At 41.1% G+C, this 19,637-nt stretch overlaps 1 protein-coding gene across 1 annotated transcript in view; it reads right to left on the bottom strand.

Moving 5' to 3' along the window:
• The window catches only part of CRACDL (CRACD like), a 120,348-nt gene that overhangs the window by 61,422 nt on the left and 39,289 nt on the right, over nt 1-19,637 (bottom strand). Inside the window, exons 2-3 of the mRNA XM_040425104.1 lie at nt 3,968-4,030; nt 275-443 (exon numbers count right to left, since the gene is read on the bottom strand). Of these exons, the coding sequence (XP_040281038.1) occupies nt 275-443; nt 3,968-4,016 (218 nt within the window). The 5' untranslated portion in view covers nt 4,017-4,030. The remainder of the gene's footprint in view (nt 1-274; nt 444-3,967; nt 4,031-19,637) is intronic.

Here is a 19,637-nt window from a genome sequence, read left to right as displayed (position 1 = left end):
ATTCACCTGATCCATCAAGGTTTGGCTTGATCCATTAGGATCAATTTCTTTTTACCCCCACTAACTTATAAGTGGTCTGTCAGGTTTCCGTCAGGTATTAGTGATTATTTTTTTCCCACTATACTGAATCTGCATTTCTCTGAAATTGCACCTTGTAAATGACATTAGGCAAAGTGTAAAATATGAAAGTTGTCTTTTGGAGTTTTTTTTATGTCGATGCAAAACCTAATAAAAAAGATTTACAAGAAAAAGAATATATTATAACCTGACTTACTCAAGTTCATCCTCGGAGTCATAATCAGCACGCAAAGAATCAGGGACGGTGACATCGCTGGCAGACTGACTCTGCTTTAGACCACTTGCACCCAGTGATGGTAAAGTCTCTTTCCTTTTCTTTATCCCAAATAACTTTTTGAAAGATTTAAATTTAAACTTCTTTTTAGCTAAAAGAAAAATACAAATTCTTAAATTGTGCTTCTCTTAGTTACAGTCATTGAGTTTAAAAAAAAAAAAAAAAAATTATATATATATATATATATATATATACATATATACATATATCACAGTCCTGGGTATAAATAGATAATGGGAGAGATCTCTTTACTGACCCCTGATATTATCAGGATTGGATTTGGTCCACCAGAGAAAATTATTCTCCAGGCCCCTATATAATAAATAGAGTCCAATAGATTCAAAGAAAAAGACCCTTGTGGCAATTTATTATCTCCAAAGGTAGCTCCCTAAGGTAATAGAGCCTGGGCCCCCCAGAGGATCTTCTGGTACTCTGGTGGACTAGTCCATCGCTAGTTATTAGATCTCTCCTCAACTATCTTTTTTAGTAAACTAAATAAATCTACAGAAATTTTGATAATCAGAATTATGTGTTTTTATGTTAGAATTAAGGATAAATCTTCAAATGTATTAAATATTTTTACGTGGTTAATAAACACTGAGCAGGCTAATGTATGACAATGACTGACAGGTCCAGTAAATCTGATAATCTGCTATAAAGCTTCTAGGCTATGTGCGCAAACTAGATTCATGGAACTGTACCAAATAGGACTGATGTTGAAAGAAAAACACACGGAAAGGCAAATAGTGACCTTAATACACACATACATATTACATAAATGTTGGCCAAAACAATTTAGACTTCAAATATAAAAAATGTATATTTGATACACCAATGAATTGTCTTAGCTCTCTTTGAAAACTAATCCTTTCCACAGTATTAAAATAATAAAATATGTTAATGGCTGATTAGTGCACCGTAAAAATAAAATCCTTAGAAATACTCAATAGACTAATGTTCCACATGAAAGGAGGAAAACACAGATTACAAGGTCTTATGTGTTCTGCTTTCACGTTAGTAGCAGGAACAAAAGAGTGTTTACTGCAGAGAGATTAGTAAACTTGACCTGACCCAAGAGTCGTTCTCCCGACAGTCCTGCTCCGTGTCACATGAAGGGGTAAAACATTTAAACAACTTTACAAAACGATGGTTTTACAAAATAAAATGGCAAAAACATAAAATGTTAAAGGGAATCTGTCATTAAAATTTGGCTTAAATAGGTAATGCTATGGTGCTGTTATGCACTTAAACCTTTGGTATTCTTTTGTACATTTTGCTATTGCCATAAAATGAGCAGGATGTTTCTAAAGAGAGAGCCCACTACCTCCTCTGTGACGTCACTGATGCTCTCCCCCTCTTCCTGTGAGGTTGTGTTTCCGCTCTCTTCCAGGGCGCACTACAGTGTATAGTAAGGACATAAGTCTCACTGTGTATACTGCATATGTCACTGTGAGACCACGGCGCTCCCACAGTGACGGAAACAGCAGCGCTTTACATGTGGACTACATACAGTGAGGGCGCTGCCTTTACTATGTACTGTGGTGCACAGACAAAGAGTGGCATGGCAACCTCACATTACTATGTGATATGAACTTGGGGCTAATAAGCATTTTTGTAGAAATTTTTTTTTGGGCTAGTTCAGCTCCTATATTTCACACTATATAGCAGTTGCAGAAAGCTGCTGTGTGATAAATCTGTCGGATTGCCCATCTGAGGGCTGGTTCTCTGACACCCTTCTGACCTCTGCTGAACCGTCTTCTAAGCTGATGTATGCCCAAATGAAAGTCCAACCTTGTTTTGGGCACAAATCAGCTTAGAAGCAAGTGATCCATCAGATAGGCAGTCTGACAGATTTACCACAGAACAGCTTTCTGCAGCTGTTATATAGTGGGCAACATAGGAGCTGTAGACGGCAAACGGTGCAAAAGTGTTCATAACAACCATTTACAGAAGAGTTTATTAACCCCAAATACATATAAAACAATAATATAAAAAAATAGCTCCAAAGGCATCCAAACCCTTTAAGAACTCTTGATACTAGCAGTTCCCTTTGATCTGCTTGTTAAAAAAAAAAAAGAGATGACCTCATAATATATCCATTTGCAGAAATTTACGTTAGGGATGGTGATTGTGATTAACCCCTTCCAGGCCTCCACCGTACATGTCTGACGGAAATCCAGCATTTAAACATGGCACCCGGTCAGAAGCTGAGTAAGCACCATAGCTTTTAAACAGCAGACACTTGAAGAGCTAATGTATGTGATCAGCAATAATGCCGATCACGGACATTTAACCTCTCAAATGCCGTGGTCAATTTTGACCACAACATCTGACAGGCTGTTCCCAAGAAGTGCTATGCTCCTGGGCCCAAACGGCTACCCTGTGCAGAGATTCAGACGTCCGGCACCCCCATAGAACTGCCTATTCTTGTCCACAATTGCGGACAAGAATAGGACATGTTCTATTTTTTTCTGGAGCCGCAGACTGGAAGATCGGGGGCGCACTCCGTAAATGCGGATGTGGAGAGCACATAGTGTGCTCTCTGCATCCATTCCGTCCCCATAGAGAATGAATGGGTCCGCACCCGTTCCGCCATTTGCACGACCGGATGCGGACCCATTATACGGACGTGTGAATGGAGCCTAAAAAAAAGTTATCGGTGTCAGAATAGGGCGATGCAAAGAAAATTAATTTTTTTAATGTATTAAAAATACAAGAAAAGCCATGTAAATGTGGTATAGCTGTAATCATACTGAGCCACAGAATAAAGATAACAGGTAAGTTTAACTGCATAGGAAATTGTGGCTGAATTGCGTTTATTTAAAATCCACCCCATCTGGAATTTTTTTCTCAGCTTCCCATTATATCCTATGCAATATTAAATGGTGCCATTAGAAAGTACAACTTATCCTGAAAAAAAAGTCCTCATATGGAACGGAAGAATAAAAAAAAGTTATGGCTTTGGGAAGGGAGAGAGTAAAAAACGAAAATGTAAAAAACTGAAAATCACAAAGTCCTGAAAGGGTTAAATATGACCTGTCACAGCTCCTGACATGTCTTAGTAAATATTTCTGGGGCATCTATACTCTATTATTTATACTGCCACCTAGGTGATACCAGTTAGGGGGGTGTCCCTGCATAGTGTCCCCCTTTGACAGGGGGAATGGTAACACCCAGTTGTCATCATTTTAGTAGGAATAATAGAGGAACAGTACAACATAGAGCCATAAGAAAAGATGCTCCAGAACTGTTATTACATGGGGAATGCAGGCAGTTACTAAAACAGACATGTCAGGAGTGGTTATTAACTATGACATGCCGCGCCTGTCCAAAGAAAGACATCAGGTGGACTGCAGCTGTCACTCAAAAGTCAAAAACAATCAGTAGCGCTACCAAAAATGACAGCGTAGTCTACACCTAATATGAGTTTCTGAGATCCAAGCAAAGGCTTTAGTTCTCTGTGACCCAGCACATAGCTGCACGCTGCCACCTTGTGTTCATTCAGGGGTAAAGTTTTAATAAGCAAATTATAAACTCCTTTAAAGAAATGAGAAAGAAATCGTAAAGAATGCAGAACATACTTTCAGCGCAGACCTTACCACAAGTTCAACATACCTGAATTATCATCTACAAGGGTCTCAACTTCTCTGACTTTTAGATCCATCCCAAATAACTCACCTAAAAAATAAACATAAAATGTGAAAACACCGCATCCTCTGACACAATACTTCTTTTTCGGAGCATTTTGAACAGATACATGTAATAGACAAGATGAAACATAACTATACCAATCCATACAACACTGACAGACAGCACGAGGCTGAACACTCTTAAAGGGGGTTTCCAGTTCATGTAAATAAAGCTGATTTACAGTATAATAAAACGCTCTGCTACTTTCTAATGTACTCTTCTTCACTTCCCCACCAATTCTAAGATCTATGCTTACTGCTAGGCTAGCTTCACACTCTGCATTCCGGCATTGCCGTTCGGCCCTATTCACTGTAATGGAGACCGGTGGAGATCTGGCTGCAACCCAGCAAATATGCCAAGAATCAGTCGGCCGAAAACAGCTGCGTGCATCATTTTTCGTCTGGGCGATTGTCGCATTTTTTGTGGTTTTTGGCCGGATCTCCGCAGGTCCGCATTATGTCAGGTAGCATCTGGCAGCTCCAGAAGGCTGTTTTGGCAGGTGTCTAACGCTTGTGTGAAACTAGCCTTAGTGAATGTAAATGTTGTGAACATCCAGAGCCTGGAAGCCATACAGATCTAATACTTCTCCACCTTAGGACCTGGTGACCTGTTCACATAGGCACCGTGCCAAAATTCCACCAGCAGCCGTGTGGTGTCTGCCTCCCATGTCCATTCTTGGCGCGGTATGTGGACAGCCACTGCTTGGAGGCATGGCAGATGTCCACTCGCTATATGGTTCCATTCAATGAAGCTAAGCCACAAGCAGGCCCACGGCATCCAAACTGAACAACTGCGGTGGTTTCTGCCATGGTATATATTTGGGCAGATTTTGACAGCATCAAAATCCACTGTGTGAACAGGCCCTAAATTGGGGTATATTCATACGTGTCAGATTTGTTGGCATACTTTCTGTACTGAAATTCAGTTCCATTTATTTGAATGTGGTTGTTTTGATGGCAACCACATGGATTTCTGCAAGCCTCATTCACATGAATGGGACAGTCGCAGAAATAATTGCAACGTATCTCCCACATGTGAATTCAAGTTAGAAAGCCTTCTGTGAACTGAAATCCCTGGATTTATCTGGATTCTTTCCTGACTATTCAACAACAAGAGAACACATTATACTGGTGGGCAATTAGCATTTTAGCTATTTTTCATTCATCTTCCACAATAATCAAATAACTATTGAAAGGAATTTGATGGCACATCGCTAGGATATGCCATCAATATCAGACAGGTGCAGAGCCCACCTCTGAGACCCCGCTTCTATCTCCAGAATGGGGCTCCCAATGTGAACATGAGCACACTGCGCATCCGCCATTCATCTCAAAGACAGTTCTGTGAATGGAGAGTGGCTGTACACACATGGCGGGCTCTTCTTCACTTTGGGGGCCACATTCTGGAGACAGGAACAGGTCAAGGCATGAGACCTGCACCTACCTGATATTGATGGCATACAGAGGCGGATTGGCCATAGACCTTACAGGGAAATTTCCCGGTGGGCCGATGCCCAGGGGGCCACCTGAGCCCTCCTCACGGCCAGCCAGTGGAAATTTTTGGGGATGTATTTTGTGCTGCTGGCAGTATTTTGTCATGGACTGTGGTATTTGGCTCTGTTGAAGTGGTATAATGTTACACAATATGGTATTGATGGCCCTGCCTTCCATCAACTTGGACCCGACTACAAAACAGTCGGCCCCTGATGGCATATCCTAGCAATTTACCATTTCAAGACCAGCTGTGCATGCAGACTCAGTGGCAATGCTCCAGGGGAAAATAATATGTAAAGAATAAATAGGCATCTCCCAGGGAAAGAGAATAGTCTCGCTAAAGTGCCACTTTTTGGAAATCCAACTGGCTATTTTTCCTTGTAATGTTCCAAGACTCATAGGAGCACTAGAGAGATGTTCTCTTTTTCTGGAAGATTTGCACAAAAAACAATTTAACAAATATATTTTTCAAATTAGTTTTTTTTGGGGCTCCTAGACATCAAAATGTTTAGAATTATTTTCCTTCACACATTTGATGTTTTTCCAGTCCTTTTTTCCCTATACAGAAGGGTAAAGAAAAACGCCATTGCTAGAACATGCTGCAATTGAAAAGGGCCATGGACACCAAAAATGCATCACAAATAAACACTATAAATAAAAATGCATGTGTATACTCCACTTCATAACTGCCATAGACTTTCAGCTAACATCTGGAATTAGTACCAAACAACTGCAAGTCAGCAAAGCCACCAGAAAAATGTGTGATCCCAGAAAGAAGAGGTGATAAAAAAATGTATTATCATTTGAGGCCCCATTGCTGGAACCCCTTCCTCCAACATCAACAGAAAGAGGGTCCTCCTTAGGGAGTAGATACACAACTGAATGTATTTTGCAGTCCGCAAAACATGAATCTGCAAGAAATACAGATGACCTCAGTGTGTGTTGCATAAAAATGTTTTTGCAGACCCATTGAAACAATGCCTATCCTTGTCCGCAGAACAGACAAGAATAGGCCATGTTCTATCTTTTTTGCAGGACTGTGGACAGCATATGGTGTCCTGCTTGCATTTTTGTGGCCCATTGAAATGAATAAGTCTGCATCCAAGCCACAAAAAATGCAGATTGGAAGCGGACTAAAAATATGTTTCTGTGAATCGGGCCTTACCCACATGACACGAGGAGGAGGAGTTGAATGAAGCTACGATTGAGCATACGCAGTGGCATGAAAAACCTACAGATAGGATAGGTGAAAAATCTAGAGAGAACATTTAGGCCTCATGCACACGCCCGTTGTTTTGGCTCGGATGCGGACCCATTCACTTCAATGGGGCCACAAAAGATGCGGACAGCACTTCCGTGTGCTGTCCGCATCTGTTGCTCCATTCCGTGGCCCCGCTAAAAAAATATAACATGTCCTATTCTTGCCCGCGCTTTGCGTACAAGAATAGGCATTTATATTGAAGGCTGTCCGTGCCGTTCCGTAAATTGCGGAACGAGCACGGACATCATCCGTGTTTTGCGGATCCACGGACCGCAAAACACACCACGGTCGTGTGCATGAGGCCTTAGAGTGAAAACCCCTAATAGACTGGTGTCACGCACAATTTTTTTTTTAGCTTTTTAAAAAAGTTTTTACTTTTTTTGTTGTTTAAAACACCAGCTCCATTGGGAAGCCTATGGGAAATATTAAATGCAGGACAAACAGGTGCTTTTGTGTGTCTGTGCTTTGCTTTTTTGCATAGTGTTTTTTGTACCAATATGTTTTTCCCATACTGCTTTAATGAGGAAGTGACATCAGAGTGGGATACATACCTTCCTAAAGAAAAATGCAAATCATAAAAAAACACCTTAAAAACACACTATTTGGTCATTCACCACAAAAATACCTAAATAAATGCATAAAAATACATAAAAAACGCTGTACAAGCCAGGTGTTTTTGGATGCCTTTTTGGGTTATATCAGAATATACCAGGTTATGTTCACACAACAGTGGTGAAAAAAGGGCTGCTAAAAACCGTAAAATGGTCAATTTTTTCATGGATGTCTTTTCTGACAAATGCCCATTAAAAACTGCCCCCTTGACTAGTATAGGGGCTGTCCATTAAAAAACTGACATTTGAACAGAACCATGACGGCTGCATGACGTCCATTTTTCACTGCGTGAATAAGGCCTTATGATTATCAAACAGAGATTTGGCATTCCTTTTTCCTTTGCTTTCTCCTGTGCTTTTTCTCTCTGCAGGATGGATACATGTTGTATCCGAAAATGGGTTGTCAGTGTTTACCTGTGTATGCTCTGCTTCTATTGTTTTAGGACTTTACTTTCAGTGCACACATAAAATCTCCTAACGTATAGGTGAAACACCACTGTATTCTATACCAAGGAATACATCATCTGTATAAACCCAAAGCTTAACTGTGCAGTATATAATTTTTTGTGGTGGCAGACTGTATGGGAACTGGAATAGGCTGTGCTTTCCTATACAGTAAAAAAGCAGAATATCAATGCACGTTTGCCTGGCAGATGCTGAAAGAACACTCTTTTGGTATGTCAGGTCTGTAAATATTTATTCGATTTCGATACCATAAAAAAGTATTGCGATACTCGATACCACGAGAAAAAACTAAAACACCAAAAAAGCTATGTGCATTCAGCATTTTATGGAACGTCCGGTCCATAATCAAAAAGTCTGATCCTATTTTTAAGGGGAATAAGGTGACAAAAAAATAGCGAATTGCGCGATTTTTATTTTATTTTTTTCTGTTACGGCGTTCACCGCATAGGAGATTTTTTTTTATATTTTAATATTTTGGACTTTTTGGGATGTGGTGATATGTAATATGTTTATTTTTTTATTGTGAATATATTTTATATTCAATATTCACTGGCCCAGTGATGTCATGACTAGTATCAACTTGCCTGGGCGGGGCTAAGCTCCATTCAAGTGAACGGAGCTTAGCTGCGCCCAGTCAAGTTGATAACAACTCATCGGCGGGGGTCCCAGGTATCGGACCCCCGCCGATCAGATGCTGATGATCTATCCAGAGGATAGATCATCAGTTTAAACAAACTGTAGAACCTCTTTAATATTTTGGTGTTATTTTTTTTTTTTTTTACTTTTTATTTAATAACCATTAGCCCCCTTAGGGGCTAGAACCTGGGATCTCTTTTCATCCCTTGTCCCATTCACCCTAATAGAGATCTATGTGATCTATGTGATTCTGCCGCCGGCGCCTGCCGCCTATATTTGTATTAATGGGTTAGTTATCTTCATTGGTGCACAGTGGCCACAGCCCCTCTGCTCCTCTTCCCTTCTCGCTTGTCATTGGTGGCAGAGACGCCTTCCTTCTCCACTGTGCTGCTGAGGAGAACATGGAGCACGCTGAGAGCAGTGAGCGCCATATTCTCTGATACTAGGCTGTGCAGTAACGCATCCTAGTATCGGTAAAAGGCAAATCCCGGTATCGAATCGATACCAGTACAAATATATCAATTGGGTATTGATAATTCGATACTCAGTGCAACACTACTGTAAGGGTCTATCATCCTATCATCTATTCATCGTAATCACTGAGAGTGGTGTAAACATAGCCTGAGTAGAATATCTTTACTATACCTTCATGCCTATACCTTTACCCTTGATCTAGGGCAGCATGAAACTGCTGACAGGTACCTTTAAATGTAATATAATGTTGCTTTGTGGTCATATGATATCATCATATTGTTTGGGAGATGTTCTGCATTACTTCAGGCAAGGTAGGAGGTTTTACTTTTACTTGCAACCAGTGATTTGTGAGTTTTATCAAGTGCTTCTGAAGACACAAATTGTTAACATTAGCTGTTTCTTCACCTTCCCATAACCAGGCACATTTGGATTAACTGGTGGTCATTTATTAAAATCGTCATTTGTTAGCAGTCTTTTTTGTACCTTATGCTGTACACTGGCTGCTGGAATATGCGCAAAATTTTAAAGGCTCATCTTGGTAGTCCTTGCGCCTGCTGAAAAATCTATCCTAAACCCTGGCTGGCGTAGCAAATTTGCCCAAGCCCGGCCTCTGCCACTCCCTCGACACTTCTTTGTGTAAAGGAGGTTGTGCAACAATTTTAGGCCAAAAGAGGCGTACAACTGATGCTATTTGTGTTTCGTTTCCCGCACTTATGGGGGGTATATATATGTATGCTGGCATATTTTACCTGCTACCCTGTACTTGCTCCTAAAAAAGAAGGGGAATCTTGGTCCCCGAAACGCATTGAGCCTGTTTACCTGAATAAAGTGATTTAGGCCCCATTTACACATCCGCAATTTCGTTCCGCATTTTGAGGAACAGAATTGCGGACACATTCATTTCTATGGGGCAGCACGATGTGCTGCCTGGATCTGGAAATGCAGATCCGCACTTCCGGGTCCGCAATTCCGATCCCGAAAAAAATGCAATTGCGGACAAGAATAGGCATTTTCTATTAAGTTCCGGTGATGTGCGGTCCGCAAAATGCGGAACGCACATCGCTGATGTCGGTGTTTTGCAAATCCACGGATCCGTGGATCCGCAAAACACAAACGGACGTGTGAATGGACCCTTATCTGAAGCCTGTCTGAAGTGTGCTGCCATTAATCACTGACATTCTACATGCGATCCTGGCCAGGAGGTGTTATGTGCTTATCCTGACGACTACCCCCCAGCGAAGTGAGTACATATATGTCTTGTACTTATTCGATAATCCAATTTTATGGTCACTAGAATGACCTTTATTGCTTTTAATAGCATTGATCTTTGATGCGCCTTTATCTTCTATTCATTCCGGGTGGTTTTATATTAATTTACTGTCACTACCATCCTTATATGACAATATATTTTCGCTACTGTCACTTTATATATACATATGTAGTGGCCACCGTAGTAGCTCCGTGAGTAGTATTTATGTTCTATCATCGTTAATATTATCAATATTACTTAACACCTCTATTTCACGGGAGACTTGGCGCTTGACTATCCACCCGTCCCTCTATTTTTGTGGCTAGAAGGGACTTGTGTGCACTGGAGGTGCCCCGTACACAGGCACCTTCCCTTCTTCACATCCCTCCAATCTATTTCTCTTAAGTGTTTTTGATAGCATCAAACACTCAGTTGAGCCGCCTTCCCCGCCGTTCACTTGGTCTCTTCACTCATTTTTCCCACCACTGTCGGCGTCCATTATATTTCACCCCCTTTGGGGATTTCACCATCCCTAAAGGATTGGCATAACCTTCCCCTTTTTTTTCTTTTATTACATTGTCCCCTGTACAGTGTCACCCAGCCCCAGCTTGTATATAGCATCCGAATAGTTTCCCTTCTTTACTCCTAGGAAATCACTTAATAGCCAATTATCGCTTTGTTCCAGCCACGCACCTGTGGCACATAGCATGCCACTCTGCCGTTATTTATAGACAAGTAGGTAGCTGCTGCCAAGTAACACCTGGATCAGATCCACAGAGATTACAGTAACCTTGTGACTGCAAGCAGGATGAAGCCAAGTGCTGGGTAACAGAGGTGCTACATGCCCAGTGCATTTCATACATGTAGCGGTGACAGCATTGATTTCACAATGTAATCATCCTTCATCATAGCTCTGCTTATATTTTTGGCATGTCATTAGACTGATAGAGGCAGACATCATATGTTTTTGATTCACTTTTTCTGTGCATATGAATAAGAGACATCATAGACAGATAAATTAGGCTTAGCTGCAATACCAGGCGCCACCTATGGACAACTGTGGTGCTATGTCTCAGAGAAATGTGTTTCTCTAATCTCACACCACCCCTTTAACGTTAGAAGTCATTATAATTGTAACTGAAACATTAGCTACTGTTGGTATATTCTTACTCAACCATGGGCCCCTAATACAACAGGATGAAGCTAAAGGTTCAGCAAAAGACAACCTCATTTGAAGAGGCGTTTGTAGCCTCTCACTTGGTCTATTTATTTGTATGTAGGACCCAAGGGCATAGCTGTAGGGGGTGCAGAGGAAGCAGTCGCTACCGGGCTGAAGTTTTGAACTAAGTGACCTCGGATGTAGCATCTGAAACTCGCTTCGCTCAACACTACTCATGGTTAATATAGTACATGACACTCTATTTCCAATAAAGCAATAACCAGCCCTGTATCTCACATGGATCCAGAGATCTCCCCATCCAGTGTTCCATTTGCTCTGTTAGATTTATATCAAGCTGGCAGCTCAGGAGACATGTCTCGCTTAGGGGGCATGCATGTCCTTTCTACTGCAGCTCTTTTCGTATCAGAGCTCAGGAGGTAGTTGAAGGATGGAACTGAGCATGTGCGTCCACCTCAGCAAGATGGACAGAGAAGTAAGAAAAAAAAAAAGCAGGTGGCACTATACAGATACATTTTATTGAATAAATTCAGTGGCTAAACAAAACTTTTAAATACATGCAATTATAAAAGTATTCAGATCCAGATGATTTTTTTTTTTAAATACATGCAATTATAAAAGTATTCAGATCCAGATGAAAAATACTGAATATTTTAGTGGGACAATCTCTTTAAGCCATATTTGCCAATAACCACAATTCCTTTAGGAGTGTATATGCCTTCACTTCAGCATTTAGAATATGAAACACCGCCCAATGACTTGTCATCTATGGACAGTGACATTATTTCAAAGGAAAGCACTACAAGTAGAACAAAAGCATTCTGACGCACACAGGCAAACATGAAGAATGCTGCCAAGGAACATAAGCCATGGAAAGGTAATAGATATGCCCTGCCAGCCTGACATTAGAGGAGAAAAAAAGAAAGATAAAGAGTAAACACTGTGAAACAAAGAGCTATTCTCATTTCCCAGAACACAATTTCCAGCTTAGAGTTTATGTTGCTCTGTTTTATTAGTATCAGTTGCCATATGGTTCCACATAATGACACATATATATCATATAAACTAGGGTGTAGTCACACACTGTAGGTCAGTTATTTAACCCTTAGGATACCCTAGGTTTTTCGTTTTTGGGTTTTCATTCTTCTTCCCTATCTTCCTTGGGCCATAACTTTCATAAGGGCTTATTTTTTGCGGGACAAGTTGTATTATGGCATAAAATGTACTGGGAAGTGGTAAAAAAAAATCCAAATTGGGTGTTTTAATGGGTTTTGTTCCCATGGCGTTTCGTTTGTGGCAAAACTGACTCATGCACTTCATTGTCTGGGTCAGTACGATTACAATGATACCCCATATGTATAGGTTTTCGGTCACAGTGATATCCATGATGTTTATATTTATTGTTATTTAGGTATTTATTTTTTAATTATACAGAAATTTAAACTTTTATATTTTTTCAGATTTTCTATATTTTTTTAACATTTTTTCTAATTTTTTTGTGAGGATTTTGAGGCTTATTATGTGCCTATACATTATGTTTTTTAATTTTTAATTTTGTACTATCAGGGATTTTTAAAATGGGTTTTGGACAGAAAATTGCTCATTTCTTATCCTGGCCTGCCATCTGGTGGCAAAAATAAGAATTGCAGCATGAACACTATAAGCCTTGTCAAAAAGGCTTATAGTGTTCAGCACAACTACCGATGCCATTGGCTGCAGGGAGTGTCGGTAGGAAGCACATTTAGATGCCATGATTTCACTTGATCACGGCATCTAGAGCCTTTAATTACTGTGATCGGCATTATTGCGGGTCACGGTAATTAGCAGCAGGTCTCTGCTGTTTGAAACAACAAAAACTTGTCGGCCATGACACCCGCTGCACATGCAAGCGGGCGCCATGTTCGCACATCGCTCCGGCGGGGGAAGCAAAAGGGTTAAGGGACTTGCAACTATTTTAGCCAAAAAAATAGTTGCAAGTCCCTTTTTTAACCAGCCAGTTTAACACTGTATTCCAAGCCAGGGTCATGTCGGGGGCTGTGCTGGAGCCGGGATACCAGCCCAGGCAAATTTACTGACATTTCCAGAAGCTAATACTGGCATAGTTTTATAGCCAGGCGAAGGATTGCCATAGATGCACCTAATTTATGATGAGGCACACGCCTCGTCAAATATTAGACAAATCTAATGGCAGCGCAAGGGGGGAAACTAAGACCGGAGTAAAAAGAAAGTTTTGGTAAATCTACCCACTGTGTTCATATTGCCTTCTTTTTGCTGTGATGTTTGCAAAATCGCATCAAGATGCTGCATTTTTGCTGTGATTTCATGAAAATTGCTGCAAAAAAATACACATGACTGACATGTGAAAACAACCTTACTATTTCAAATTAGAACAAAACAGAAATAAGATGTTTAAAAAAGTTTCCCTGTAAACCAGTGGACTTCATGCTTTTTCTATGGATTATTTTATATTATTTATTTATATAGCGCTTACATATTCCGCAGCGCTGTACAGAGATAGTCATTTACCTCATCCCTCTCCCCATCAGGGCTTAATCTAAATTCTGAATTAACCTATCTGTACCTTTTTGAAGTGCTGGAAGGAAACCAGAGTACATGGAGGAAACCTACATAAACACACACATATTGGTCAGACCCAAATTTAGGACCCAAGAGCTGCAATGCAATAGTGCTAACAGCGATATCCTATTATGCCATTATTTTGATCTGGTCATATGAACCACACGTTTGCATACACTGGCCCAAATTTACTAATGTAACTGCACCCATAATGTGTCTAAAAAGTGTTGCAAACCGGCGCATCTAGGGTTTCTACACTTTCTCCGAAATGCTTGACATGGGGACTGGGCCTAGTGAAAAGAGGCAGAACTTTGCAGGGACAGGGCCTAAGATGCGCCATTATGCACCACACATCTAGCATATAATTCAGTCTCAAACTAAGCCAACCAATAGCGGGTATAGAGTAGAGAAAAGTGTCTGTCCCTGCACCACATTTATCAACCAGCCTGAGCCCCTGTGATAAATCTGGCCTTGACAGCCTGTCTAAGCTTATGCTGTCTTTAGGATTACTTAATCTGGGTCACTGACTTTCTATACTTGCATTTTTATATGTAAATAGTTGATGTGTTATGCACTGGGATCCAAGGTGAATTGACATTCCTTAGGGCTCATAAATATGGCAGAGCTATGTGCACACAGCGTGTATCACGTGTGCATAAAGGCTCTATGGATACCTAGGTAAAGAGTCGTATGGGTTCTGTGCACTGCCATACAGGTGCTGGTGAGTGCCACATGTACAAAGATATTCCTGATCACAAGCAATGCTGTCAGGGGAGTGTGTCTCCTTATATACATCATCCAATGCCAAACTTTCCACAATTTTACCTCTGTTGTACTCATTGCACCCGTATAGAAGCCCTATTATGGCTCTCTGCCAAATGGTGCAATGATATGGCCATGTGCATGAGGTCTAAGGCTAAAGGAATATAGAGCTGGACTTCTCTTCGTGCCAGTCTGCTCCTGGGCCATGTACATTGATGTCTTCCTCCCTTTTAATAGTGCCTGGGAGCAATGCCTTTCCATCAGTGCATTGTTAAATAATGCATCCCCTGGTGGCCCCTTCTGTATGGTTGTGCTGTCATTGTCCTACTCACACTACAATTTCCTTGTGTTCTTTTAGCCATATGTTTTCTGTATTGGATTTCCTTGAACATATTGCACAGAACACTTGAACTGTGCTTTGTAGTTTTGTACTTAGTTTTGTTTAAATTCTCTTTATTGGTTTCAGAAACATGTAACATACATATAGGGTACTGTAAGAGATGCCAATAAAAAACATGTTCGAGAGAATATAGATGTTGTACATAAATGAGAATGAATCACGAGTTACATGAGGAGTGATTACACACAGTCTGTACAATATTGGATTGACAACTGCTAAAAGTTGCTACTTGACCAAAGTCTCCCTGGGATCGACTGATTCATACATACCACAAACTTATAACATGCGTGTATTTTACCAAATCTTGGCCTACTAAACACGCTAGTATAAAGTCAGGAAACAGACAGACATAGACTCACAAGGTAAACAGAAACATGAGGATAGCAGGGGGGGGAATTCAATAACCCATTACTATTATGAGAGGTACTCATGTACCCACCAATCCGCGCCAATAAACTCCCTCGTCTAAAGAGGTGTGGAGTTAGCAATTAACAGGGAAATTTAGTAAGCGACAGGTTCCAGATACCTGAGTTTAATCCTCAAAGCATACCTCTCCACACTCTCCACGGGCTCCATATTTTCAGGAACCTGCTATGGGATCTCTCTGTCTTGTTAATAAGTTCCTCGAAGTTGCACATCTGGTCTACTTTAATTTATCAAATGTTGGATAAATGCTTTCGCTGCAGATAGAAAATGTGTAATTATGTTTGTCTTGGATGGGCGGTAGGTAGTGCTTGATTTAGCTAAAAAGATCATTTCTGGCAATATGCGGAAGGATGTTTTGGAGATGACCTGGATAGCTGACTCAATTTGTTTCCAAAATGTATGTATGGCTTCACAGTTCCACCAGATGTGCAAGTAAGATCCACTTGACCCCTGACACCTCCAACATCTGTCCGAATCAGAGACATTGCGTTGAAAAATAAATTTATACCACATACACAATAATTTATAATGGCTTTCCTGAAGGCGCACACATCGTGAGAAGCCTTGCGAGTGCTGCAAAACAAATCTTGTCTCTGAGTCAGAGAGATTGATTCCCAGCTCCTTTTCCCAGGAACTCAGAAAAAAGGGTTTGGATAGGGTATTCTGCAAAATAAAATGTTCGTATAAATAAGAAATTTTCCTGGATTTGGGAAGATCTGACAACATCAATTGTTCAAAAGCTGTAAGGGCCCTCTCCAGATCCGCCTCTGCCAGGAATTTTGAACATATACATTTTAAGTGGGCATAATAGAAGGACCTTGTTACCCCAGGGATTTCTGTTGGAAGAAATGTTCCGAAAAGTGTCAATTTTTGGGAACTGCCTTGTCTTTGAGTACATCCCTAAGTTTCCATTGTGTCAAAAAACGCCATACGTCCTCCTTTGTTGCCGCCGGGGAGGCAATCAAGACAAGCGAGAGGGACATTGGTATAAGAGGGGTTGGCTGAGGGGCAAGGGAGTGTGCCAAGTTCCTCCACACTTCCATTGGATCCATTATCATGGGATTACTCTTGCCATCTAGGCCTAGAGCAAGGGATCCACAAATTTCCCAGATCAGTATATTTGTTCCACGAGGAGGATATTGCAAAAGGGTCTTCCTCCCCTATTGGGAACAATATCTGCAACCATCTATTTAACTGAACTGCTTTGTAATATGAGTGTACATCAGGTAGACCTAAGCCTCCCACCTCTCTCCTCCTGACCATCAAGGAGTGAGCTAGTCGTGATCTCTTATGTTTCCAAAGGAACTTAGAGAAGAGGCTTCTGATGGATGTAAAGAAGGCGGGAGGAAGATGGATAGGCACCATCTGTAATATATACAACACTTTTGGCATTATATATGTTTTCAGCAGGTTTTTTCTACCAAGCCAAGAGATCCACAATTTCTCATAGGATTTCAGTAAGTTTGTAACCTCCACTAGTAATGTCGAATAGTTCAGATGATAAAAGTCTGAGAGGTCTCTATATAGACGTACTCCAAGTAAAGTTTGTGCTTGATTTCAAACCCTGCACCACTGCTTGCAAGGCCGTTATATTGAGTACCTCCGACTTGGTAGACTTGACTTTATAGTTAGAAATAATTCCATATTCCCTCAATAATTGTGCAATCTCTGGAAGACTATCAGATGGATTTGTTGTTAAAAACAATAGATCATCAGCAAAATCTAAGAATTTCAATTGCCTTCCCCCCAGAGGAACCCCTTTAATGCCATCCTGCTCTCTGACACTCTGAAGCAAGGTTTCCATTACAAGGACGAATAGAGAGGGGGATAGTGGGCACCCCTATCTAGTTCCGCTTGTGATTTCAAATACAGGTGAGAATGTGCCATTTATGTTGAGGCGTGCATGAGGGGCTTAGTATAGCGTAAAGATTGCATGTATCAATGGCTGAGGAAAAGCAAATTTACGGAGTGCAGCTTCCATAAATGCCTATTTGACTCTATCAAAAGCCTTCTCAGCATCAATGCCGAGAAGGACCAGTGGTGATTTACAGTCGTGGCCAAAGGTTTTGAGAATTACATAAATATTGGAAATTGGAAAAGTTGCTGCTTAAGTTTTTATAATAGCAATTTGCATATACTCCAGAATGTTATGAAGAGTGATCAGATGAATTGCATAGTCCTTCTTTGCCATGAAAATTAACTTAATCCCAAAAAAAACCTTTCCACTGCATTTCATTGCTGTCATTAAAGGACCTGCTGAGATTATTTCAGTAATCGTCTTGTTAACTCAGGTGAGAATGTTGACGAGCACAAGGCTGGAGATCATTATGTCAGGCTGATTAGGTTAAAATGGCAGACTTGACATGTTAAAAGGAGGGTGATGCTTGAAATCATTGTTCTTCCATTGTTAACCATGGTGACCTGCAAAGAAACACGTGCAGCCATCATTGCGTTGCATAAAAATGGCTTCACAGGCAAGGATATTGTGGCTACTAAGATTGCACCTCAATCAACAATTTATAAGATCATCAAGAACTTCAAGGAAAGAGGTTCAATTCTTGTTAAGAAGGCTTCAAGGGGTCCAAGAAAGTCCAGCAAGCACCAGGATCATCTCCTAAAGAGGATTCAGCTACGGGATCGGAGTGCCACCAGTGCAGAGCTTGCTCAGGAATGGCAGCAGGCAGGTGTGAGCGCATCTGCACGCACAGTGAGGCAAAGACTTTTGGAAGATGGCCTGGTGTCAAAAAGAGGCAGAAAAGAAGCCTCTTCTCTCCAAAAAAAAAATCAGGGACAGATTGATCTTCTGCAGAAAGTTTGGTGAATGGACTGCTGAGGACTGGGGTAAAGTCATATTCTCAGATGAAGCCTCTTTCCGATTGTTTGGGGCATCTGGAAAAAGGCTTGTCCGGAGAAGAAAAGGTGAGCGCTACCATCAGTCCTGTGTCATGCCAACAGTAAAGCATCCTGAGACCATTCATGTGTGGGGTTGCTTCTCATCCAACGGAGTGGGCTCACTCACAATTTTGCCCAAAAACACAACCATGAATAAAGAATGGTACCAAAACACCCTCCAACAGCAACTTCTTCCAACAATCCAACAACAGTTTGGTGAAGAACAATGCATTTTCCAGCACGATGGAGCACCGTGCCATAAGGCAAAAGTGATAACTAAGTGGCTCGGGGACCAAAACGTTGAAATTTTGGGTCCATGGCCTGGAAACTCCCCAGATCTTAATCCCATTGAGAACTTGTGGCTCAAGAGGGGGGTGGACAAACAAAAACCCACTAATTCTGACAAACTCCAAGAAGTGATTATGAAAGAATGGGTTGCTATCAGTCAGGAATTGGCCCAGAAGTTGATTGAGAGCATGCCCAGTCGAATTGCAGAGGTCCTGAAAAAGAAGGGCCAACATTGCAAATACTGACTCGTTGCATAAATGTCATGTAATTGTCGATAAAAGCCTTTGAAACGTATGAAGTGCGTGTAATTATATTTCACTACATCACAGAAACAACTAAAACAAAGATCTAAAAGCAGTTTAGCAGCAAACTTTGTGAAAACTAATATTTGTGTCATTCTCAAAACTTTTGGCCATGATTGTAGAGGTATGGGCAGAATGGATGGCGTGGTCTAGCTGTGTTAGTCTTCCCCTCTCTCCCTTGGACAAAACCCACTTGTTCGGGACCTACTAAATATGGGATGATGGATTTTGGAAATGGGATGATGGATGGATGGAAATTGGCCTATAACTTCCACAATCTGTGGGATCTTTCCCTTCTTTGGGTATTAGTGTGATAAAGGCTTCATGAGCCTGTCTTGGGAGAATGCAACCGGAGAGAAGATCATTACAGACCCTTGTCAAGTTAGGTACTAGCACCTCATGAAAGGTTTTGAAGTAGTGTAAGGGAAAGCCATCAGGGCCTGGACTCTTTATAAGCTCCATATGACGTCTTTGACTTCTACTTCGGAAGATGGGGAGATCAATTCCGCCTCCACTGCGTGGGAGAGAGAGGGGAGTTTCAAGGAGTGTTTTTGTGTTGCCTCCGTAGCTTTCGAACCTGCA

The sequence above is a fragment of the Bufo bufo genome, chromosome 3, assembly GCF_905171765.1.
Source record: "Bufo bufo chromosome 3, aBufBuf1.1, whole genome shotgun sequence".
NCBI classification, from domain to species: Eukaryota; Metazoa; Chordata; class Amphibia; order Anura; family Bufonidae; genus Bufo; species Bufo bufo.
Note: the sequence above shows the minus strand (reverse complement) of the source record. Positions and strands in the feature narration are given on the sequence as shown.